This window comes from Staurois parvus, unplaced genomic scaffold, assembly GCF_062004578.1.
Source record: "Staurois parvus isolate SC_StPar_1 unplaced genomic scaffold, SC_StPar_1.0 ptg000151l, whole genome shotgun sequence".
Classification (NCBI taxonomy): Eukaryota; Metazoa; Chordata; class Amphibia; order Anura; family Ranidae; genus Staurois; species Staurois parvus.
The window spans coordinates 1,801,783-1,827,882 of NW_028317947.1; the positions used below are offsets into that span (position 1 = coordinate 1,801,783).

Genomic DNA, 26,100 nt, shown 5'->3' on the forward strand with positions numbered 1-26,100 from the left:
CAACGCGTGATCGGCTGTGCCATCACGCGTAGTTACCTATTTTGATGGAATGCACATCTGGTGAATATCAGCCACATCTCTGGTTTCAACTGGTTTTAACTGGTTTAATGTACACTTCCAACATGTTATTTTGAACTCCAGTTACCCATCTAATGGTTATAATCGTTAGCATTATGACAGTTGAGTGTCAATCACTTCTCATCCATACATCCTATACACTCATGTCACATATGTATCACAGGGACACAGACTCTGTGTTGCCCCCCTCAAAATGCTACATTCGTACAAGAGGAGGTGTACAGTGACGTGGCAAGAGTGGACTAAAAGCACTAACTCTCTCCAGCGCCTCAAAGGGGTCAATGCCAGGAAGAAGCCAGGGAATCAGATGTGTAGATGACCTATGGATAAAATCCTAGAGATGCGGGGCGGGGCCTGATCATGGCGGTTGAGGAGAGCTCCGCTATCTGACCTCCCCAAGTCTCCAGGTTCTTCCCCCTTATTATGCAGAAGTCCTGCGGAGCAGGACTTACCTTAGGCTGACGATCCCCCTTGGATGGGTGGCGGAGGTCCGTAGGAGGAGTGACCCAGGAGACAGAGAGTGGCTGGAGACCGGCGATGACAGCGTGCCTGGATGCCGGGAAACGAGTGAGGGCGGCGTGACCACGTGATCGGCCGCTGAGCATTACTGGGAAACCAGGAAGCCGGCCGGCGTTCTGCGGTGAGAGAGCAGCGCTGACCTGCTTGCCGGCTTATTCCCCTATTCCCTGAAGCCCTGCTTGTCTACAGCAGAGGAGGAGAAACACCGTGATCTGGAGAGAGGAGAGCAGAAGATACCCTGGGGAGTCCCCCTGATGAACAAACCCCAACAAAAAGGACTGAAGGAGGGAGCCCCTAGCCGTGTCACAAGAAGAGATGTGCGAGGAGGGTGAGTGACTATGGCTGAGGTCTGATCTATACTAACACGTTGTATTGTACTGATCCCTAGAGAGAAGCAGGGTGTGAGAGAAAGGGGGGACTCCCGGGGATTGTAAAAATGTGGAAAGGAGAAGAAGACTGCTGAAAGAAGAGTCTAAAAAGACAAGCAAGTGGACAGGGCTGAGACTTGTATATTAATAGCTGTTTTCTCTTCCTGCCCCCGAGCCTATAAAGGAGGATAAGAGCTACAGAGGAAATGAAAAATAAAAACGTAAAAGGAAGCGGGCTTAAAGGGTCCCAAACTGGTACAATCAAAAAATATACCTCCCAGGGAAACGTAACCCCAGAAAGGCCCAAGGGTAAGATTGAAAAAGGAGAAGCAGATCTTAGTCTGGAAAGTAGCCCTAGACTATCACTAGGCCTTAACACTAGTAACCAACAAATATCAGGTAATATAGAGATGGAAAAAGACCTACAAATACCAAATAAAAAAGAGATGGCAGAAATGTTTAAAGAACTGGAGAAAACAATAAATGGTAAATATTCGAAATGACCTAGGACACCTTTTGGTGAGAGTGGAAGAAATGGAGGAAAAAGTTAATAACCAGACCCAGGCTATTTCTGAATTAGAAAAAGAGATAATCAATATAGGGAAAGTCCAAGAAAAATTGCTCTATAAGGCTGAGATACAAGAAAATAGGGACAGGAGGAGAAACATTAGGATACGAGGGGTCCCAGAGAACTCAAAAGGAGAAATTCTGCAAGAGGTGGTTTGTAAAATATTAAACTCTATAATGGACAGCACTGATATGGAAAGGACTAAAATACAAGGAATTTTTAGAAAAGGAAAACTCCAAGGATATCTGGGGAAAGAAAGGCCGAGAGATATACTTGTTAAATTTTATGAGTTTCAAGATAAAGAAAAAATCTGGAAGAAGATTAAGGGAAAATCAGTAATTAAATATGAAGGAAAAGATATACAGATATATGCGGACTTGTCACCAGAGACTCTGTGGAGAAGGAGAACCCTGAGACCTCTGTTGGAAAGGTTGAAAGAACAGAATGTGCAATATAGATGGGGGATTCCTGAGTGCCTAATAGGATGGAAAAATGGAGTTAAAGCATATCTCAGGTTCCCAGAAGATTTGAAAAACTTTTGTGATAGACTCAAACTACAAAGAATGGAGATTCCTGGTTGGGAAGAAGAACATTGGGAAATCAGAACGAAAAGAAAAGAGGACTGGCAACTCGTAGGGGGGAGGAGGCAGGAGGAGGGGGGGAGGGGGGGAGGAGAGGAAGAAGAGAAATAAGTATTTTTCTTTTTTTTTTCTTTTTTCTCTTTCTCTTCTTTCTCTCTCTGCCTTCACCCTACCGTCCTCACCTCACTGTTTTTGAGATATTTTGGTAGGACTTGGGGGTCAATGGGGAGGTTGGAGAAGGGGAAAGTCGTCCATGGTCGGAGTTTCAGCCCTAAGGATTAAATCAAAAGTGGATTTTATTTCCACAAATGATTGGTAGGCAAATGGTAGGCCTAAAAAGAGGGGGGGGGGAGGGAGGGGGGGATGGAAAAATGGGAGGGAGGGGGGAGGGGGATGGGAGGATAATTCCCTGCAGGATAAAAGAAGATATAAAAGCAAGAGAGAGGGAGGAAGAAGGAAGGAAGGAGAGGAAAGGAAGAGAAAAAAAAGAGAGAAAAAATATAGATGGAGGAGAAAAGGGGAGACCCAAGGAAGATGGAAGAGATACAGTTTATAACATATAATGTAAACGGGTTGAACTGTCCTGGGAAAAGATTTAAATTATTTAAAGAACTACATCATAGGGCAGCCTCAGTGATATTCTTACAGGAGACACATTTTGAGATAGAATCAAATGTTAAGTTAAAATCTAGATACCATCCAACATGGTATTATGCAGACTCACCGGTTAAAAGAGCAAAAGGTGTAGCAATAGGGTTGGCAAAGAATACTAGGTTTGAGTTGGAAGATAGAAAAACAGACCCAGAGGGGAGATTTTTGTTTTTAAAGGGCAAGCTACAGGAGATTGAGTGTACACTGGCTAATATCTATTGTCCTAATATAAGGCCGGAGGCGTATTTGAAAAAAGTGTTGAGGAAGCTGATGGATTTTAAAAAAGGCCATCTGATTCTGGCAGGAGATCTTAACTTTTGTATGGACCCACAAAAAGATGCCACTTCCCATACACAGAGAGAGGGATGTAGGGCCCTGAAATTATTGAAAAAAGAATTACATGTATGCCAACTGGTAGATGCCTGGAGAATCACACATATGCAAGATAGGGACTACACCTTTTTCTCAAACATGCATAAGAGGTACTCAAGATTAGATCATATATTAATAGAACATCAATTAATTGAACATCTGATTCAGGTAGGGATAGAGACAACGTCTCTATCAGACCACGCCCCAGTTATTATGAAAATGGAATGGGGAAGGAGGACAATAGGAGGGCTGGGATGGAAATTGAACGAGACACTCTTATTAGAAAAGGATATTGCTCAGAAAATAGGTGAGGAGATCGAACGCTTTTTTAAGGAGAATGAGACAGGTGAGGTATCAACGGCCACAGAGTGGGAATCTCATAAGGCATATATAAGAGGAGTATTGATAGCGATTGGGGAAAAAAAGAAAAAAGAAAGAAGAGAAAAAATGAATGGGCTCTTAGAAGAAATAAGTAAATTAGAATAAATACCTAAGAACGGAATAACAAAAGAAATAGAGTTGAAGATAAAAAAAAAGAAAGAAGAACTAGAAGCTGTGATGGAAGAGGAGAGGAGAAGAGTATATAACAGAGTTTTAAGTAAGAGATACAGATGGAGAGAAAGACCTGGAAAGTATCTGATGAGAGCCCTGAGGAAAAAGAAAAATAGGAATTATATAGAAAAAATAAAAAATGTTAAGGGTGATCTGGTACATTCAAATAAAGAAATCACCAAAGTTTTAATGGAATATTATAGGAAATTGTATAATATAAGCCCCCTGGAAGAATTAAAAAATATAGAAAGTGAGAAGAATCAAAAAAGAAAGAAATATTTGGAGATGGCTGGGTTATTAAAACTAAGAGAGAAACAACTGAACTCCCTAGATGCAGAAATCTCACAGGAAGAAATAAAAATAGCATTAAAAAATACAGCATCAGGGAAAAGTCCAGGACCAGACGGTTATACGGTGAGATACTATAAAAAATATAGTGAAATATTAGTACCAAAACTTAGAAACTACATGAATGCTCTAGGTGGAGAGATGGAAGTAAGAAGAGAATCGCTACAAGCTCATGTGGTGCTCATTCAAAAAGAGGGAAAGGACGCCTCCCAGTGTTCGAGCTATAGACCTATCTCATTATTGAACACCGACACTAAGCTATACGCAAAGGTCTTAGCAAATAGATTGAAAGAACTAATGCCTGAATGGATACATGAGGACCAAGTGGGCTTTGTCCCAGGGAGGGAGGGCAAAGATAATGGGTTATGATCACTGATGCTAGTCCAAAAAAGTAAAAAGGGAAAAGAACCGGTAGTGCTACTCTCGACCGATGCTGAGAAAGCGTTTGACAGACTGGACTGGAGATTCATGATGGTTACCCTTGAAGCTCTGGGAATTGGGCCTAGAATGAGAGAGTGGATAGGAAAGTTGTACAGATACCCCTCTGCGGTTATTGTGGTAAATGGGGAGAGGTCGGAACCCATTGAGATGTCAAATGGAACAAGACAGGGATGCCCATTGTCCCCATTGCTGTATGTTATATCATTAGAACCACTGTTGTCAACAATAAGGCTGAACAGAGATGTAAAGGGAATCCAGATAGAGGACACAGAGCATAAAGTTTCTGCTTTTGCGGATGACTTGTTCTATGTAGGAAATCCCAGGATAACACTTCCAAACTTAATGAAGCTATTAAAGGAATATGGGGAATTGTCAAATTTAAAGATCAACCCAACAAAAAAGGAGATTCTAAATATAAATATTTTAAAAAATGAAAAAGAAAAGATACAAAAGGAATTTCCCTTTAAATGGAAAGATAGAGATATAAAATACTTAGGAGTAAAACTCACAGCTTCATATAAACATCTATATAAACTAAACTATATTTCATTGATAAACGAGATTAGAGAGGAATTAAAAATATTGGAAGGAGGAGGCCCGACATGGATAGGGCGTATAAATCTGGTAAAAATGGTAATAGTACCAAAAATTTTATATAGATATCAAATGATCCCAATTAAACTCCCAGAAACCTTTTTTAAAGTAATTAAGAAATTGATAACAAGATATATATGGAGGAATAAAAAGCCAAGAGTATCATATGAGTTGCTGAGTAGGAGGAAAGAGAGAGGTGGATTAGGGCTCCCAGACTTCAAAAGATACTATAAAGCAGTAATACTGGCAAGAACTATAGATTGGATGTATAACCATAAGAAAAGTTGGGTGAGAATTGAGAACAAACTCAGCGGAACAAACTTAGGTAGAGTGATATGGGTGCCAACACAGTACAGGGGTTTAAATGACAATGTAAATACATACTTTGAATGTTTTTAAGACCTGGGATAACTTACACAAAAGTATGAAATGGGCTTTTAATTCAACATTGATGCCACTGAGTAACACAGAGTTTTTTCCCCCCAGGTAGAGAAGAAATAGGAGGTAGGTGGTTTAAAAAAGATGAGGTCCAATTAAGAGATATTTTGGTGGAGGGTAAACTAGGATCATTTAAGGAACTGGAAAAAAAAAGGGAGAGATTTTCACTAAATTAGATGAGTGGCGGTATTTTCAATTGAGGTGTTTTGTTGGAAGTCTTTCAAAACCTTTAAGGACAAGATATAATTGGAACTTGTTTGAAAAGGTATTGGGGACACAAGGTGATGGGAAACATGGGATTGCTAAAGTTTATAAAATACTCACTGAATTAGACACAAACACAAAGCCAACATATATAGCAAAATGGGAAACTGATATGGGAGTTGTGATAGATGAGGAAAAACAGAGGAGAATATATAGATTAACTCACGAAAACGTTTCTATGAGAGAAGTAGAAATGAACTATTAGTGTTTTATAAGATGGCACATTACACCAAATGTAGAAAATAGGATGTGTGGAGAGAATTCACCGCTGTGTTGGAGGGGATGTGGAGAAATAGGAACGGTATACCATATATGGTGGGGATGCCCAAAAATCCAGGTATTTTGGAAGACAATAACCAATTTGATAGGAAAGATAACTGAAATAGACATAGGGCTAGACCCAGAAGTATGTATCTTGCACAATATGGATATAACAGTGAATAAATATAAAAAATCAGGGATATGGTACTATCTAAACGCTTCAAAAGGTCTGATACCCAAGTTCTGGCGGAAAATGGAGGTGCCGAAGGAAGAGGACTGGATAGAAAGAGTGGAGCAGATTAGAAAGATGGAAAAACTCTGCCATATTCAAAAAGATAAGATGGAGGCCTACTATGGGAAATGGGAGAATTGGGAAAAAGCCAGATTATACATGAAGTATAGGAAAGAATAAAGAGAACGATAGGAAAACTTTACTTGCTATTATAAGAAGATGCAGAGAAAATGCAGGGAAGGGAGATGGGGATAGGGTGGGGGGAGGTGGTGGGAGGGATAGAGAAATAATTCTGGAAAGAGAAAATAAAGTAGAATTTTGGATATTATATTGTATTTTTATATATATAAAGTGATGATGATATGTATTTAAATTGGAAAAATTAATAAATATTCAAATTATAAAAAAAAAAAATCCTAGAGATGCAGCTCTCCTCAGATTGGGAGACCAACGAAACTGGAAAAAAGTCCACAGGTGGCGCAAACACCTAGCACATTATCCAAGGTTTATTATACAAAAATACGAAACGCGTTAGCAGGCCGACCGCACCACCAGTCTGCCATCATTTTGGGCCATCTCTGTGGCTTTATAGGCTGTTCATGTACTTATTTTGTATGTTTTTTGTCTTTTAAAACATTTTAACAAACCTTGGATATTGCTGTAGGTGTTTGCGCCACCTGTGGGCTTTTTTCCAGTTTCATTGGTCTCCCAATCCAAGGAGGGCTGCATCACCAGGATTTTTTCCAGACATGGACAGAGTTCTTCTAGACAAGTGCTTAGTGTATCACAGTAGAACTATGCAAGGCGAATGGCTCGTTTCTAAGTTAGGGCACTGTCAGGCTCCACCGAACGGGATCTCTAGTGGTCCACAGCACGGGATTTCCCAGGACGCGGAGTCTAAGTCCCAGTCTGCCTTTTCACCAGAGCCCCTGATGGTGGGGATGGACTTGGTGCAAGACTGGAACCAGGTCACGCCCCTGGGCATCCCCGGCGATGGTAGAGGGGTCCCGCTGAGGGTATGTGCCCGGGATGAGCCTGCTGTGAAGGGGCTGACAGGTCCCGATCCGAGCGGGATCGATGGATGACTGCTTGGAGTGAGCAAGGTCAGACTAGCCGGGTCGGTAACAGTGGGGACAGGTGCGGTACCAAGCAGCAGGCAAAGAGTAGTCAGGTTACACGCCGGGTTCAGTAACAGAGGGTCCAAAACAATAGTAACTATAGGCAGAGGAATGGTCAGGGACGAGCCGGGGTCAGAGCAGGAGAGGGTCAGCATAAATCAGAACAGGCAGAGTTTGGCAACAAGGAAACGTACTAACAGGAACACAGGAACAGGAACAAGACCTTGCGGCAATGAGGACATTGCCTGGCCAGTTTAAATAGCGCGCCCTGCACCGTCATTGGTGCCAGGCGCGCGCCCGTGTGCGTGAATGCGCATGCGCGGCCGCAATTGCCGCCGTGGACGCCCAGGTCCTACTGCCCGACCGCTGATGCGCCTGGGCGATCCGCACATGCGCAGATTCGCGCACAGCGGCGAGGACCGGGATCCCTGACACCGGGATCCCTGACAGGCACTGTAATTTGAACTTAATATTTTGATTTAGTTTTAGTCATAGTCTTTTGATTCAAATGCTAGGGTTGCATCGATACCTAAGAATTTGCACAAGTATTGGTTATTGTGCAAATGTGCCGATACCTGAAACCGATACCTTCAGGCCCAGTTCTTTCAGCTGTCAACAGGTATCCCCTTCTGACAGCTGAAATGTAAGTTGAAAAAAGTCAGCAAAAACAAAAAAAAAGCTGTCAATTACCGATGATTAAAGCGGAGCTCCACCCAAAAGGGGAAGGCTTTGTTCCCCACTACCTGTTAAGGATTGGCACCTTTGCAGAGAGGGGGGAGGGGATTCCCGAATTTGACAGGTACATGCTCCCACTTCCGCTGCAATCACCTAGGCAATCGGAAGCAGAAGTTGTCCTCCCTCCCCGACGTCTTCTGGGACATGTGACAGGTCCCAGAAGACTACGGGACCATTCACAAAGCGCAGCGCTACTTGCACATGCGCAGTGGGCACTCGGCAGTGAAGCCGCAAGCTGTCACAGCCAGGTGCCCACACTAAAGATGCCGGAACCGGGGACACAGGACGACTGGTGAACCTGGCTGGTGTGAGGACACCGCTGGATCGAGGGACAGGTGAGTGTTTTTAAAAGTCAGCAGCTACAGTTTTTGTAGCTGCTGACATATCCTTAACAACCCATGAGTCTTTCAGCTGTCAGCAGGGTTCTCCTGTTGACAGCTGAAGTGCAAACAAGGCAAATGGAGCTGTCAGAAAAGAAAAAAAAAAAGAAGCAGCCTGACAACTTTATCAACAACATTGCTCAGTTACTAAAACAGAAATATAAAAAGAAACATTGTTTCATTTTGCATCTTTCTGTTTATTCATCTACAGATCAAAGGGATGAACTTAAATCTTCAGATTTTTTTATTAAATGTTTTTTTTTTATTAAACATTGATCTGTTTAACCCCTTATTAACCCTTAATTTACTTTAATCAGCCCTAATTAATTCCTTATTCTCCTTCTCCATTTAACTACTATTTTCTTAATGGTTTATTTTGTTCATGTTTATTCAATAAACTGAATAATGAAACTTTTTTTTTGTTTTTGTTTGCTTTGTTTGTTAATATTTGACACCTTTAACATATATTTAAACTTTTCCCATTGAAAAAAATACATAGTGATCTGCGTCTCGCATGTCTTCCTGTGAGCAACTCTGTTAACTTTTAAACTCATTTTCTTTTGCATTTTGTTATGTGGAGTTTGGCTTTTTTTTTGTGTGTGTAATATTTGCCATTGCTATGTGTATGCATGGTGTGTTATTTTCTCTGTTCTCTGTTGTACTGTGAAAACTCAATAAAACTTGTTTGTAAAAAAAAAAAAAAATTCTCCCATTTGTTCCATGGGGACCTGGGGCAAAAGGTGAATATTTAATGACTTTCCAGTGTAAGCCAAGTTATCTTGTTTACTAGAGTAATCTCCTGCAACTCATTGTCTGATGATTAAAGTTACACCTACCCTAGCGGATTTATACAAAAGAGGCTGGGACTTGAATTGAATTACCTGGAAGCGTGGTGCGAAAGAATACTCTGCTTGCACCCAAAAGACATGAAAGGGTTCCTGGAGAACAAATGTTTTTTGTAAATTGCTGCAGTGTGGTGCACTCTGCAGAGTGGAAGTTGTGCTAGGAGGAAGAAAATTTCCCCCTCCTAGCACAAATCCTCTGCCCCTCAAATTTCCCCTATGTGCACAAATCCTCTTCCCTCTACTCCAAATCCCCCCTCCCAGCACAAATTCCCCTCCTCCAATCCCCCATCCTAGCACAAATCCCCCCCAAAAAATGTTCCCTCCTAGCAAAAATACCCCCCAATCATTCCTACTAGCACAACCCCCCCCCCCAGGAAAAATACCCCTCCTAGCACAAATCCCCTCTCCCCTACCATATTATCTTTTCTAGCACAAATACTCCCTCCTACCACAAATTCCCCTGGCCTCAACACAAATCCCATAAATCACGACTCCCAAAAATTTCCTCTGCTAAAACAATTCTCCCCCCCCCCCCAATTCCCCCTTCCAACACAAATCCCCTCCCCCAATCTCTTTGTGATACCCCTTCCCCCACCTCACATAATATCATGGTGCCCAGGGCAATCGCCCCTCCTGCACACCCATTGCCCCAGCCCTGTACTAAACACAGGGGGTCGTTTGTTCTGCACCTCCATCATTCATAGAATGTCTTGTATTTTTTTAACAAATACAAGATGTTCTCTAATTAAACGAGGTGGAGAGAAGAGATGCATGAAATCACAACCAATGTAATTAAAAATAAATACGTCATTAATGGAGTTCTGCTTTAAAGCCCAGAAGATTAAGAATATAATGCACAATTTTCCATTGGGAGATTTTATAGAGCCTATTACTCATCTTAATCCATGGTCCCACAGTCTTCCTATCCACTGATTGTGGTTATGATGACCAGTCCCCCTAAGCCTCTCGCTGGTCTGCAAATGGTCTTGTTGACCTCATTACATACAATGACAAACCAGTGCTTACCATTCGGCCTGCATTGTACAGATGACAGAGGAATGCCCACTCAGACTGTGCCACAGGAAAGAAAAGAATGGGAGCACTTGCTTTTGCTAGACCCATGTTGATGTAATTAATATTCTCTGTCTAGTGTCCGATCATACCGGTGCGACTTGCCATGCCATTTGCCAGGCGATGTGAATTTCAAATCGCATGGTAAGCTGCACCCTATTGTCCGCAATTAAAGCGGTCATACCGGTGCAATTCCGACTTGGTCAGAGTCACACCGATTTTGAAAGTAGTGCATACACTACTTCAGCTGCAACTTACACAGACACCTGTGTCTTGAAAGCCGCAGATGTCTTGTAAGTCGCAACTGAAGTCGGAATGACATCCAACTTTGAAATCGTGCGACTTAACTGGAAGTCACACCAGTTGGATAGGGGTGACCAGGGCTGCTGTTAGAAACCACGGGGCCCCATACAGTCAACCTGGCCGCCCCCCCCCCACAAAAAAAAACACTATGCTTCAGTTAAGAATGAATAAAGTGAGTGATCGGTACTGAGCACTCATTGTGTTCATTCAGGAAGGGAAGGGGCTGGTAAAATGTTACATATTTGCAGGACTCTTCCTCTACTCTGGATCCTATTGTGTGTTTGCAGCTGCTGGTAGGAAGGAGGGGAGGGAAGCCAACAGCAGCAGAGTTGGGGGCACACAGGGGGGAAGCATGGGGAAGCCTATGGTGCACAGGGAGGGTGATAAGGTGCTACGGATGGGGGGGCAATTACTGGAACCAATCCCCTGTATTGGGGGGGGGGGAGAGGAGAAGCTGGCTTTCAGCTGCTGCAGAGAGAGCCATACAGGGGACTGGTTCTAGTATTTGCACCCCCTCCCTGCCCACATCTGATTCACCCAGCTGCCTGGGCCCCCCTGCTGGCCTGGGACCCATACAGGAGGACTGGTGATACCCCCTTTTCCAAGGCCCTGGGTGTAACCGGGGACTAAAGCAGTATTAAACCCAAAAGCAAACATTTATTATATAGCAGCTTATTAATTCTGAGATGTGGTGGCTGCAATTGTTTTCTTTTTTAGGCTTTCTTTCATTTATTTTCACCTGGTGATCTGGCCAGTAACAAACCATTCACCACTGACAGGGGGGACTTAATATGATCAGCTTTTATTTATTCATGGAAGACCTTTATCCCAAAAGGAAAAAAAATGGTCCTGTAACTGCTTGTGCAACTTAACTATGAGCTGGAGTTTGGCTTCAATTTGTTAGTGTATTTGAATCTGCTAGTACATCTAACACTCCCCTCCCCCCAGACTGACAATGTTGCTGTCCAAAGATGCCCCCTGTGTTTCTTCATCCAGAGTGGAGGCACTCTAAAGCCTGGTACACACAATAGGTTTATAGATGCAGACAGCTAGGCTTGGGAGCGAGCCTGCATGAGTGCCCCCATAGAAAGCTTCTTTCTTTAGGGACCCTTGGTGGAGGGGAGGAGCCAGGAGCACCGGTAGGAGACTTGAGAAGAGGAGGTTCAGGGTTGCTCTGTGCAATTCCATTCCACAGAGCAGGTAAGTATAAACCTGTTTATTTTAAAAATATAAAAAACCATTTACAACTACTTTAAGGTGGTATTCAATCCACAACTATAAATGTAATATATTGCAGCTTACCAATCATTACATGTGGTGGCTGCATTCGTTTTCGTTTTTTAGGCTTTTTTCCCCAGCAGTTTTCACCTGGTGACTTGACCTGTAACCCACCTCCTGTATCAGAGCGCCCCCATTCTGGATGAAGGAGCACAGGGGGCACCTTTGGACAGCAGCACTGTTAATCTTAGGGGAGAAGAGTGTTAGATGGACTAGCAGATTAGACACTAACAAATTGAAGACAAACTCCAGCTCACACTTCATAAGCAGTTACAGCAAACTGTTTTTTTTTTAATTTCTTTTTGGGAAATAGGTTTTACATAAATAAAAGCTGATCATTGTAAGCACTCCTGTTATTGGGAAATGGTTTGTTCCATTCCATCCTAACTGCTACATCAGCAAGATAGGCTTGTACTTTTGAAAATCAACAGACTTACTGGCTGGATCACTGGGTGGAAATAAAGGAAAGAAACCTGAAAAAGTTAACCAATGCAGCCATCACATCTCACATCTAAGAATTGGTAAGCTGTGATATAGTAAATGTTTGCTTTTGGGTTAATACTGCTTATATAAAGAAACAGGTTTCACAAACTGTCCCGGTCTAAGTTAATGCTACAATGCAGGGGTCTCCAAACTTTCTGAACAAAGGGCCAGTTTTCTGGTCTTCAGACTTTAGGGGGGGCGGACTGTAAACAGTGGGAGTCAAAAATGCAGCAACAATAGTGCCGAATCATTTGTGTCAATAGAAGGAATAGCGCCCTATTATTGGTATCAGTGAGAGGAATAGTACTGCAACATTGGTGTCAGTGAAAGGAATGATTCCCCAACACTGGTATCAATTAAAAGAAATTTGTCCCAGTACTGGTGTCAGTGGAAGGAATAGCACCCTATTATTGGTATCAGTGAGAGGAAGAGAGGAATAGTGCCCCACAATTGGTGTCAGTGGAAGGAATGGTTCCCCAACACTGGTATGATTGAAAGAAAAATTGCCCCAATACTGGTGTCAGTGGAAGGAATAGCGCCCTATTATTGGTATCGGTGAGAGGAATAGTGCCCTAACATTGGTGTCAGTGGAAGGAATGGTTCCCTAGCACTGGTATGATTGAAAAAAAATTTGCCCCAATACTGGTGTCAGTGGAAGGAATAGCGCCCTATTATTGGTATCAGTGAGAGGAATAGTGCCCTACATTGGTGTCAGTGGAAGGAATGGTTCCCTAACACTGGTATGAATTAAAGAAAATTTGCCCCAATACTGGTGTCATTGGAAGGAATAGCGCCCTATTATTGGTATCGGTGAGAGGAATAGTGCCCTAACATTGGTGTCAGTGGAAGGAATGGTTCCCCAACACTGGTATGAATGAAAGAAAATCTGCATCAATACTGGTGTCAGTGGAAGGAATAGCGCCCTATTATTGGTATAAGTTAGAGAAATAGTGTCCTAACATTGGTGTCAGGAATGGTTCCCCAACACTGGTATGAATGAAAGAAAATCTGCCCCAATACTGGTGTCAGTGGAAGGAATAACGCCCTATTATTGGTATAAGTGAGAGAAATAGTGCCCTAACATTGGTGTCAGTGGAAGGAATGGTTCCCCAACACTGGTATGAATGAAAGAAAATCTGCCCTAATACTGGTGTCAGTGGAAGGAGTAGCGCCCTATTATTGGTATAAGTGAGAGAAATAGTGCCCTAACATTGGTGTCATTGGAAGGAATAGTTCCCCAACACTGGTATGAAAGAAAGAAAATCTGCCCCAATACTGGTGTCAGTGGAAGGAATAGTGCTCTATTATTAGTATCAGTGAGAGGAATAGTGCCCTAACATTGGTGTCAGTGGAAGGAATGGTTCCCCAACACTGGTATGAATGAAAGAAAATCTGCCCCAATACTAGTGTCAGTGGAAGGAATAGTGCCCTATTATTGGTATAAGTGAGAGAAATAGTGCCCTAACATTGGTGTCAGTGGAAGGAATGGTTCCCTAACACTGGTATGAATGAAAGAAAATTTGCCCCAATACTGGTGTCAGTGGAAGGAATAGTGCTCTATTATTAGTATCATTGAGAGGAATAGTGCCCTAACATTGGTGTCAGTGGAAGGAATGGTTCCCCAACACTGGTATGAATGAAAGAAAATTTGCCCCAATACTGATGTCAGTGGAAGGACCGGTACCCCAACATTGGTGTCAGAGAAGGACTGATGCTCCAGCATTGCTGTCAGTGGCAGGAGTAGTGCCCCATCTTTAGTGTTAGTGGAAGTAATAGTGTTCTGTAGTTTATATCAGTGGAAGAAATTATGTCCGAATGTTGGTGTTAGTGGAAGGAATGGTGCCTCATATCAGTGGGAGGAATAGTGCCCCAAGGGCCAAATAAAGGCAATCAAAGGGCCGCATCCGGCCCCTGGGCCGCAGTTTGGAGACCACTGCTATAATGTAATATCAGAGGGTTAGATAAAAGGTAGCAAAACCACCAATTCTTCTAGTGCCGGCAAAGGCAACGTGAATTTACAGAGTAAAAGTGTATTCTGCCCTTGTGCCTTTGTGTACTAGAACACCGTGATCTTACCTCTCATGTCACAAATTTCCATTTAAGTTATATAACTGTTAGGCACCTAACAATAAATACAAAATCAAGGGTCCACCCACACACATCGACTGCTGAGATATTACAATGGCAAAGCATGAATATAAAACAATTTTAAAAAATAGCAATTCTGATAAATAACAGTGGGAGATACACCAATAACCTGCAAAAACAAACATCACCATAAAATGCAGAACTTTACATTGGTTTGTTTACTCATGAATAGCACCTTCACTAGTAGACAACCCATGTAACTTTTTCAAATGTATAAAACCTAATTAAAATATGAGCACACTATAAATATAAACTGTAACTATTAAAGTTTTACTAAACTCACAACAGTAGAATCAGTCTGTATATGCAGTAAAGCATGCTTGTTATACTCACTGTGGAACCTAAGGAGTTAATCCTCTGCATTTTGTAAGAAAGGCTGTTTGATCCTGACTTCTCTGATCCTCTCTTTCTTCTACTGTCTCCAGAACAGAGCTCTATGAGTCACTCTGCACATGGTCAGTTTGGTGTGTATTGCTACAGAGTTTTTTTCTTTCTTTGAGAGGGTGCATGTGATCAGCACAGGGCCAATCAGCACTGTCCAGACAAAGGATCAGGGGTCATGCAGCCTCATAGGACAGTAAGAGGAGAATTTAAACTCCTCCTACAAGTTTTAACCAGTGCTCTGCTGGACACTGATAGAAGTCACAGGACTGCTATATACTGCTGATGAGAAAAGGTATTTAGCAGTTTATATTTACTAAAATAATTGAATTTCCATGTTCTGTGTACTGTGGGAGACCGGATATAGTGAATGCAGCGTCCTGGCTTAAGTAAAACTTTAACTTAACCCTTAACCTGACTCTAACAGTTCACTTTTTCAAAATACTTGTGAAAATAACCCCCCCACCAAAAAAAAAAAAAAGAAATATGTGCCATTTGTTGCTTAGGAATCATTCCTCATAGTCTGTTGGGAAACCAACACTTTAGGGATGTCAAGGTCCTGTGCCCCTTGCAGCTTATCTGGTTCCTTCTGATGACCTCCATGTTATTACTGAATACAATTATGAGGTGGTTGGAAGGAACCAGCACTGCACAAAAGAATCCAGGAGCAAAGGTATTTATTGCTGAATACCGCTAATCAGGGCCAAGACAAGGGGTGGGCAGGAGAGGCAGCTGCCCTGGGCGCAGTTGGGAATTAGGGAATTGTGCAAGAAGGGGTGAATGGGAGGGGGGATAAGCACTAGGAGGCTGGATATGTGCTAGGAAGGATGATGGGGGGGGGGGGGGGGGGATTTGTGCTAGTTGGGATAATTGGAAGGATTTGTGCTAGAAGGGGAAATTGGGGGGGGGGGATGGGGAAATTAGTGCTAGCATAGGGGGCTTGGGGGGAGGAGGATTTATGCTCAAAGGTGTAGTGGATGTGTGCTAGGAGGGGGAATTTGGAGGGGGGTGAGGATTTATGTGCAAAGGAGAAATTTAAGGGGTAGAGGATTTGTTCTAGAAGGGAGAATTGTGGGGAGCGGGGGCATATTTACCACAAGGCAAACAAGGCATTTGCCTAGGGTGGCATTTTTCAGGGGGGGCAGCACTGGCCCCTGGAAGAAGAGAAGGAAGAAGGGACACACATGGCATGGGGACCAGGTGGGAACCGAGAGAGACTGCGGACTGCTTGACGGTGTATGTAGAGCCTGACTCTCATTCCCGGGAATGTCCGGAGCTGTGAAAGTGAGTGTCTTCTCTCTTTTGCCAGGGGGTTGGGCGTCTGGTGTATGGGGGGCGATGGTAGTGGAAGTCTCTCTTGGACGGGGGACAGGAGTGTTGTTGGTCAATGTCAATCTCTCTCAATGGGAGGGGGGGGTGTTAGTCGGTGTCAAACTCTCTCCGCAGGGGAGGGGGTGGCCGCCAATTTTTGTGTTGTCTAGGTCAGCACAAAACCTAAATACACCACTGGTGGGAAGGGAGAGGATTTGAGCTGGGAGGAGGGATTTTTTTTATTGGTAGTGGGGGAAATTTTGTTTGAGGAGAATTTTGGCTTGCAAAGGGAATTTATATTTAGGAGTAAGTGTGAAGATTGGTGCTCAAAAATTTTTTTGGGGGGAGAGAGGGGATTTTACTGACACATAATGCTCATGCATTTGGTGGTGGTGGTGGGGGGGGGGGGCATTTGGCATCTTCACCCAGGGACCTAGATGACCTTGTCCCAGCACTGCCACTGATGGACCACTTTACCAGTCACTAAGAATAAAGCTTGTTGCCAGAGACAGCTCCATCCATTTTTTGTGCTGGTTCTAGAAGTGTAATTGGGGGAGAGAAGTTCCTATTCCTGAATTTCATGTTATAATAAAAGCAGACGTACCATAATGAGGAATGCTTAGTCAGAAAATGAAAAAATATTTTTATATGGTAAGCAAATACAGAACATGAAAAATGTATGTTATATAGTAAGCAACAACTTGGACACAGTGGAGAGGAAAAAGCCGCGGCAGAAATAATCCACGACCACATCACGCTGATCAGGCATGTAGGAATAGAAGCTGTGCACACTGCACATATACACTACTCAAAAAATGAAAGGAACATTTTGAAAACAAAAATCAGATCTCAATGGGGAAAAATCTCCTGCTGGATATCTGTACTGATATGGACGGGGAAATGTGTTAGGAACATAAGGATGCCCCATCGTTTGATGGAAATGAAAATTATCAACCTACAGAGGACTGAATTCAAAGTCACCCAGAAAATCAAAGTGAAAATGTGATGCAGCAGGCTAGTCCATTTTCTGAAATTTCATTGCAGCAACTCAGATGGTACTCAGTAGTTTGTTTGGGCCCCACGTGCTTGTATGCATGCCTGACAACATTGGAGCATGCTCCTAATGAGACAACAGATGGTGTCCTGGGGTATTTCCTCCCAGATCTGGACCAGGCCATCACTGAGCTCCTGGACAGTCTGAGGCACAATCTGGTGGTGTTTTATGGACTGAAACATGATATCCCAGAGGTGTTCTGTTGGATTCAGGCGAGCGTGGGGGGCCATTCAATAGTCAGGCATTGTCGTGCACCAGGAGGAACCCAGGATCCACTGCACCAGTGTAGGGTCTGACAATGGGTCCAAGGATTTCATCCCGATACCTAATGGCAGTCAGGGTGCCGTTGTCTAGCCTGTAGAGGTCTGTGCGTCCCTCCATGGATATGCCTCCCCAGACCATCACTGATCCACCACCAAAACGGTCATGCTGAACGATGTTACAGGCAGCATAACGTTCTCCATGGCTTCTCCAGACCCTTTCACTTCTGTCACATGTGCTCAGGGTGAACCTGCTCTCATCTATGAAAGGCACAGGGCACCAGTGGCATATATATATATATACACTATATTGCCAAAAGTATTGGGCCAACCCTCCAAATCATTGGATTCAGATGTTCCACTCACCTCCATAGCCACAGATATATAAAATCAAGCCCCTAAGCATACAGACTGCTTCTACAAACATTTGTGAAAGAATGGGTCGCTCTCAGGAGCTCAGTGAATTCAAGTGTGGTACCGTGATAGGTTTCCACCTGTGCAATAAGTCCATCCATGAAATGTCCTTGCTACTAAATATTCCACAGTCAACTGTTAGTGGTATTATAATAAAGTGGAAGCAACTGGGAACAACAGCAACTTAGCCACAAAGTGGTAGACCACGTAAAATGACAGAGTGGGGTTAGTGCATGCTGAAGCGCACAGTGCGCAGAAGTTGCCAACTGTCTGCAGAGTCAATAGCTAAAGACCTCCAAACTTCATGTGGCCTTCAGATTAGAACAACAACAGTGCATAGAGAGCTTCATGTAATGGGTTTCCATGGCCGAGCAGCTGCATCCAAGCCTTACATCACCAAGTGCCATGCAAAGTGTTGGATGCCGTGGTGTAAAGCATGCTGCCACTGGACTCTAGAGCAGTGGAGACGTGTTCTCTGCAGTGACCAATCACGCTTCTCTGTCTGGCAATGGATGTGTCTGGGTTTGGCAGTTGCCAGGAAAACAGTACTTACCTGACTGCATTGTGCCAAGTGTAAAGTTTGGTGGAGGGGGGGTTATGGTGTGAGGTTGTTTTTCCGGGGTTGGGCTTGGCTGACCTCAGCCCTATAGAACACCTTTGGGATGAATTAGAGTGGAGACTGTGAGCCAGGCCTTCTCATCCAACATCAGTGCCTGACCTGACAAATGTGCTTCTGGAAGAAAGGTCAAACATTCCCATAGACACACTCCTAAACCTTGTGGACGGCCTTCCCAGAAGAGTTGAAGCCGTTATAGCTGCAAAGGGCGGGGCCAACTCCATATTGAACCCTACGGACTAAGACTGGGAGGCCATTAAGTTCATGTTAAGTTCAGGCCGACCAATACTTTTGGCAATATAGTATAAATGACGGCACTGTATTTATTTTAATTTTTTTTTAAATGTAAGTACCTTTTTTCATAATCAATATACAGCTTTCATATGACCCAGCTTTGTCCCAGCCTGTCTGTAGGGAAACACAACAATTCAACAGGAGGAGCTTCTAGTCCTCTGCTGCTGGTCACATTTAAAAAAAGCCTTCAAAATACAAAGGTAAAAACATAATTAAATTGTTACTAAACCCAGGACCCTGCATTCACTATATCTGGTCTCCCACAGTACACACAACATGGAAATGCAATTGTTTTAGTAAATATAAACTACTAAATACCTTTTTCATCAGCAGTTAGAACAGTCTTGTGACTTCAGCAGAGCACTGGTTAAAGTTTTTAGGAGGAGTTTTCTTTCTGCTCTAGGAGGATGCAAAACCCCTGACCTCTGTCTGGACAGTGCTGATTGGCCCTGTGCTGATCACATGCGCTCTCCCAAGAGGAAAAAAATTCTCTCTAGCAATACACACTAAACTGAGCATGTGCATGTGGATATGGGTTCAGGTGGACATCTGAACAAAAGGAGGGGCAGAGAAAACAGGATCAAATGGCCTTTTTACACAATGCAGATGATTAACCCCTTAGGTTCCACAGTGACCATAACAAGCATGCTTTACTGCATATACAGACTGATTTTACAGTTGTGGGTTTAGTAACACTTCAATATCAAATAAATGCTTTAAATCATCATAACAAAAAGCATTATTATTTTTGTGCAAAAACATGGCATATCTAGGGGGAGATTCTGCCAATCACAGCCTGTTTCCCTCCCCTCCATCCTGTGTCTATTGTTTGTATGTGCTTAGAATTACAGGGAGGTGAAGCCTCCATCAAGCAACATGTAATATCTTGCTCCCATTGTGTTTAGCTGTTTAGCGGGCAAGGAGGAATAGGGAGGCAGCGGGTTGTCATATATCCAAAGTGTATACACCCACATGTGTAACTCTACAGTAATGTGAAATGCACATATATGGAGGAGGAAAGAAGGAAGCTGAAATTGCTCAGTGGATGTGGCAACGTCTGACCTACACATTATCACGCTGCAGCGGGGGCACAGACAAGTAGGGAGGAACAGTGAATGGCAAAATCAAGCAGTTTTTTCTCAGAGCACAGAAAACAAATTCCATAGTGACCGGATGAATATGAACAGCATGTAATACAGCATGAACTGACAGTTTTTAATTATGTGGGTTAATGGCACTTTAAGGTCTCCAACATTGTGATCTTGACTGCTTCACATCAACTCACACAATGAAAAGTCTATTGTTACAAACATACTGTGTATAATAATTTCTCTGTGCATAATTATCATAAAATCGTTAATACATTTTCTTTATCTGAATGTTGTGTATATATATAATCATGATGGTTAACACATTTGTTATGGTGGAACATCGGGATAGTAACAGCGAGAAAAATAATAAAATTCAAAGACTTAATAGTAGCTCATGTACTGTGCCATGGACAAACATCAGGATAATAGCAGTGTGCTTTGATAGTTGCAGGCCTACGGGTGGGGTGGGGCTTAATTACAGTAATATGGAGCTCTAAAGATCAATGAATTGAAAATTTGTAGCCAATAAATGGACATCTTGACAATACATGGGCCCCAAATGGGAAATTGTATACAATACACAGGCAGTAAATGGCCAATTGTTACAATATGCAGACAGCAGCATTTACAATACAGAGAACAGTCACAGTAAGTTTGTAGAAATTGGACAAACATGACAATATGGCAGTAATAAACAGGCAATTGTGACTATATGTGAGCAACAAATGACCCAACATGGCAAAATGTGAATAAGAAACTGGTAGTCATGAAAATATTTGGACAATAAATGGATGCAATGACAATATTCAGACACGAAACATGCAATCATGACGATATTCCACCAAGCATTCCTCCTCTCATCCTTTGTCCCACCTGCTCCCTCTGATAAAAATCTGCTCTCCGCCAGCATTACCCCTCCATCCTCCAGCAAAATCCCCCCTCCTCCAGCAACCCTCATCCAACAAATGTTCTTCCTTTCCTCCTTCTAACAAACTCCAGATACAGAAGCACCTGGTGGAGTGAGGGGTAGTCCTCATCAGAGCTGAGGAAGAGCTTGGGATAGCTCCCATAGGCTCTGGGTTGCTGTATTTGAGGTTTTACAGGACTGCCTGGGACATTACTGCCTTATGAGAGGTCCTGCAGAGCTCCATGCAACATGACTGGCAGCTTTAAAGGAACCCTAATGTAGCATTAGTGGGGTAGAAAGAGTCAGCGCAAAAAGGGCTGTTGGGTAGTCATGATGTTGGATAGGCATGAGTTGTTTTCTTTGGTAAAACATCCAATTACTTTATTTCACTAAATAAAAGGTGTTTTACGGCTTTAAATTGCCACATCCTCAGTTCAAGGTGATAATTGGGAAATATTCTTCATTGGTCACTAGGTGGAATATCGAGTTTGTGACAGTGACGTCATCTAGGAGGATCACATGGAGCTGCATGTCATCCTCCTAGATGACATCACTGCCACTTCTGATACTAGACACCAATTTTATCACCTTTAGCAGAAATCCCTAGCCAGCTCCTCAGGATCCTTCGGTCTGTGATCTACCACCACACCCTAGACCTAAAAGCATTAATGTGGTCCTGTGGTTTGATGAGTTCACTCTGCTCTCTCTGAGTTAAAATGGTCAAGCTGCAAAAGCAGTGTTTAAGAAAATTTTAGTGGTGCTTTAGAACAAGAAAGCACCCCTTGACACCTCTACTGGTAATTGCAAACTCTAGAGCAGGGGTACACACCCTTATGAAGAGTGAGGGCCACCTAAGTGATTTGGTAACCGGTCCCAGGCCAAAATGAAATGAAATTGTTCAGAATTTTGAATTTTTTATTTTAAAAAATGAACATTGTCCGCTGGCGGGAGGGAGAGGAGGAGAAGCCGGTTTTTAGCGGTTGCAGGAGGAAAATGGCAAGGGTCAGTTCCTGTATGTGTCACCCCCACCGACCCTCCTGTCCAAGTGTAAAACAGAATGTGACAGGGAGGCCGCATGGGCCACTTGGAGCATGGGGCAGTCAGCATTGCAACTCCTAATGCTACACCAGTGGATGGGGATGTGTGGTAAAAACACGCCTCAACTATTGAGTTTTACCATCAGCAAAACTGCAATTCTAAACAGACGCTTACTGTCCTGAGCCCCTTATAGAGCTGCTTTCACACTGATGTGCTGCAATTTACTGTCAATGCGAGTGTGGTGCAGTGTACCCACGGTATTCCTGCATGTTTTTGCCATATACAGTTGTGACCAAAATTATTCAACCCCCACTGAAATTGAGTGTTTTGGCCAGTTTGACATTGCTTTTGATCATTCAGTCATCTTGCTTACATTTACATTAAAGAGGCACTTGTAGGTCAGACAAATATAACATAACAGTTATAATGAAATAACCACAAATGTCTTTTCTGTGCTCACAGCATTATCAGTTTTATTCAACCCCCAAGTGACATTCAATCTTAGTACTTAGTACAGCATCCTTTTACAGTTATAACAGCTTTTAAACGTGAAGCATAGCTTGACACAAGTGTCTTGCAGCGATCTACGGGTATCTTCGCCCATTCTTCATGGGCAAAGGCCTCCAGTTCAGTCACATTCTTAGGCTTGCGCACTGCAACTGCTTTCTTTAAGTCCCACCAGAGGTTCTCAATCGGATTTAAGTCTGGTGACTGCGATGGCCACTCCAAAATGTTCCAGCCTTTCCTCTGCAACCATGCTCTAGTGGACTTGGAGGTATGCTTGGGATCATTGTCCTGTTGAAAGGTCCAACGTCTCCCAAGCCTCAGGTGTGTGACGGACTGCATCACGTTTCCATCCAATATCTCCTGGTACTGAAGAGAATTCATGGTACCTTGCACACGCTGAAGCTTCCCTGTACCTGCAGAAGCAAAACAGCCCCAAAGCATGATTGACCCTCCACCATGCTTCACAGTAGGCAAGGTGTTCTTTTCATCATAGGCCTTGTTCTTCCTCCTCCAAACATAGCGTTGATCCATGGGCCCAAACAGTTCTAATTTTGTTTCATCAGTCCACAGAACACTATCCCACAACTTTTGTGGTTTGTCCACATGGCTTTTGGCATACTGCAGTCGACTCTTCTTATTCTTTGGAGACAGCAAGGGGGTACGCCTGGGAGTTCTGGCACGGAGGCCTTCATTACGCAGTGTGCGTCTTATTGTCTGGGCTGAAACTTCTGTACCCACATCTGACAAATCTTTTCTCAGTTCCTCAGCAGTCACACGGGGACTTCTCTCCACTCTACGCTTCAGGTAGCGCACAGCAGTCGAAGTCAGCATCTTCTTTCTGCCACGACCAGGTAGCGTTTCAACAGTGCCCTTTGCCTTGAATTTGCGAATGATGCTTCCTAAGGTGTCTCTTGGTATGTTTAACATCTTTGCAATCTTCTTATAGCCATTGCCCTTCCTGTGAAGAGAAATCACCTCTTCTCTTGTCTTCCTGGACCATTCTCTTGCCTTCACCATGTTTGTAACCACACCAGTAAATGTCTAGAAGGAGCTGAGTATCACAGTCATTTTAAAGCTGCCTAATTGGTGCTTATTATGCTTGATTGCTGCTCGGTGACATCCACAGGTGTTTTCAATACCTGATGGAAAGCACCTGTATGAACCTCTGTTCTTCAGAGTGGTAGTCTTTAAGGGGTTGAATAATTGTGGCAATGAAGAAACCACATAAGAACCATTTACTACTGTATTACATAAACAATTGATGTCATTTTAGTTGCATTTGGGTAGTTACAACGTCCTTGTAGGATTTGATTCTGAATACAATTCCAAATGTACACTATAGTCCCTAAACCCCTTTACAGCATTGGGGGTTGAATAATTTTGGTCACAACTGTACTTCTATTATATCTTGCTGGTGTGGTGCACTTTCAGAAAGCACACCAAAACTCCTGTATTCAGCTAAGAAACTAGGCAAATGATGGGAGCACCTCATTCACCTTTTTTATGATAGCCATACTTGCTCCCATTTAGTTAAAATTAATTCTAGCTGAACAGATAGTTAAACCAGTGCAGTAGAGTGCAAAAATCATCAATGACCTCAAACTACAATAACCCATTGAATCCGATTACTCCATAATTGGTTTAAATTGTTCTAAAACATCACAAATTACTATGAGGGTATAGCTGAAATGGTACCTTGAATTATGAGGTTTTACTGATTAAAATGACTCTAGTAACTAGTTGCCTGGCTGTGTCTGGCCAAAGCATTTTTGAGGCACAGACATGGTAAAAGTATTTATAAAAAAGTGTTGTGTCACAGTTCTATATCTGTATGTCTTCTTAGGGTTAGTGAGTTCAACAACAGCAGCCTCTATTAATCTCTCAGGACAGATTTCCCTCCATGGATATTACCAATAGCATTCACACCACAGCTGATAATGCCTGGTAGCAAAACTGTAGTTACCGAAAGGCCTGGGGCAACAAGACTGGAAGGGACATCTTCAACCCCTTTCATTTACAGATTTTGAGAAGTGCATATGAATACTGAGGATCTCACTCTAGCACAGCCTTTCTCAACCTTTTCAATGTGGAGGAACCCTTGAAATAACTTTCTGGTCTCAGGGAACTTACTATATCTACAACTCATCGTACATTAGAGTGATGGTCAGTGGCAAGAATGATCCTTACACTTGTGGTCATTGGGAAGAATTACCTCCTTACAGATAGCTAAAAGATCAATGATGTCAGTGGGAACGTATCTGGAGAGGCAGAAATTGCTCATTGTTCAAGGAACCCCTAGCAACCTCTGGAAGAACTCTCTGGGTTCCATAGAACTCTAGTTGAGAAACCCTAGATTAAACTGGGAAGAATTCCCCCCTTACAGATAGCTGAAAAGATCAGTGGTGTCAGTGGGAACTTATCTGAGAGGCAGAAATTGCTCATTGCTCAAGGAACCCCTAGCAAACTCTGGAGGAACCCTCCGGTTGAAAGGAGAAGAATTACCTCCTTATAGATAGCTAAAAGATCAATTATGTCAGTGGGAACTTATTTGAGAGGCAGAAATTGCTCATTGCTAAAGGAACCCCTAGGAACCTCTGGAGGAACCCTGGTTGAGAAACCCTGGGTTGAACTGGGAAGAATTCCCCCGCTATAGATAGCTACAAAGATCAGTGGTGTCAGTGGGACCTTATTTGAGAGACAGAAATTGCTCATTGCTCAAGGGACCCTTAGCAACCTCTGGAGGAACCCTAGTGTTCCATGGAATCCTGGCTGAGAAACCCCACTCTAGCAGAAGTACAGTGTAGGAGTGTCTTTTTGTGAGATTCTCAGTGTTCTCAGAATCTTTTTGGAAGGATTGTGGCATTTCCATCTTCAGTGCAGAAGCTGGCTCTAAGGTAAGTATATTTTCTAACATTTTTCCACAGGTGTGTTTTTTTATAACTATCATGCAGCAATTTGAGATGTAGGTGGAGGTCTAAAGCTTTTTAGTGCATGGTGTGCTTTAAGGTACACACTCACTCTTACTTCACCAGCCTGCTTGGCGTATTGGAGGACAATGCTGGCATAGGTAGTAACAGATAATCTTTTCATGATGGTTTATGGAATAAAGAAAAGGATAGACTAGAAAATATAAGGTAAAGGTAATGTTGAATATAATGATACGTAACTATATTTTACAGAAGGGCCTGGTTCTGACCCACGTAGCCCACATCCAGTCTTTGGAGCAGCAGTTACAGATGTGCACTGAGCCACACCCATTCCCTGGATCTGCTCTCACCAATCCAAACATGCAATACCTGTCGCTACACCATGGGCCAGACATGTCACATGGTGAGTAATTGGATTTTGGAGAAATTTAAAATGTTACAGAAATCTTGTTAAGGTATACAATAAATAGAGAGTTTTATGTATCAACATGTTGTTATTAAAAACTGAAGTTAAAATCTTAGCCACCAATCAAACATGCTCTGAAGTTTTGAATCTGATTTGGGGAAATAACTCCAGTTTTTAGTAATATGTAGCTATATAAGTTGTAAAGAGTCTTACAAAGAATCAAGAACAGTGTCACTTTTGCATAAGGTGGTTTGTCCTAGGTGGGT

At 42.8% G+C, this 26,100-nt stretch overlaps 1 protein-coding gene across 1 annotated transcript in view; it reads left to right on the forward strand.

The window, feature by feature from the left end:
- The window catches only part of TBKBP1 (TBK1 binding protein 1), a 163,263-nt gene that overhangs the window by 53,309 nt on the left and 83,854 nt on the right, over positions 1-26,100 (forward strand). Inside the window, exon 4 of the mRNA XM_089674317.1 lies at positions 25,681-25,831. Coding sequence (XP_089530443.1) covers positions 25,681-25,831 — 151 coding nt within the window. The remainder of the gene's footprint in view (positions 1-25,680; positions 25,832-26,100) is intronic.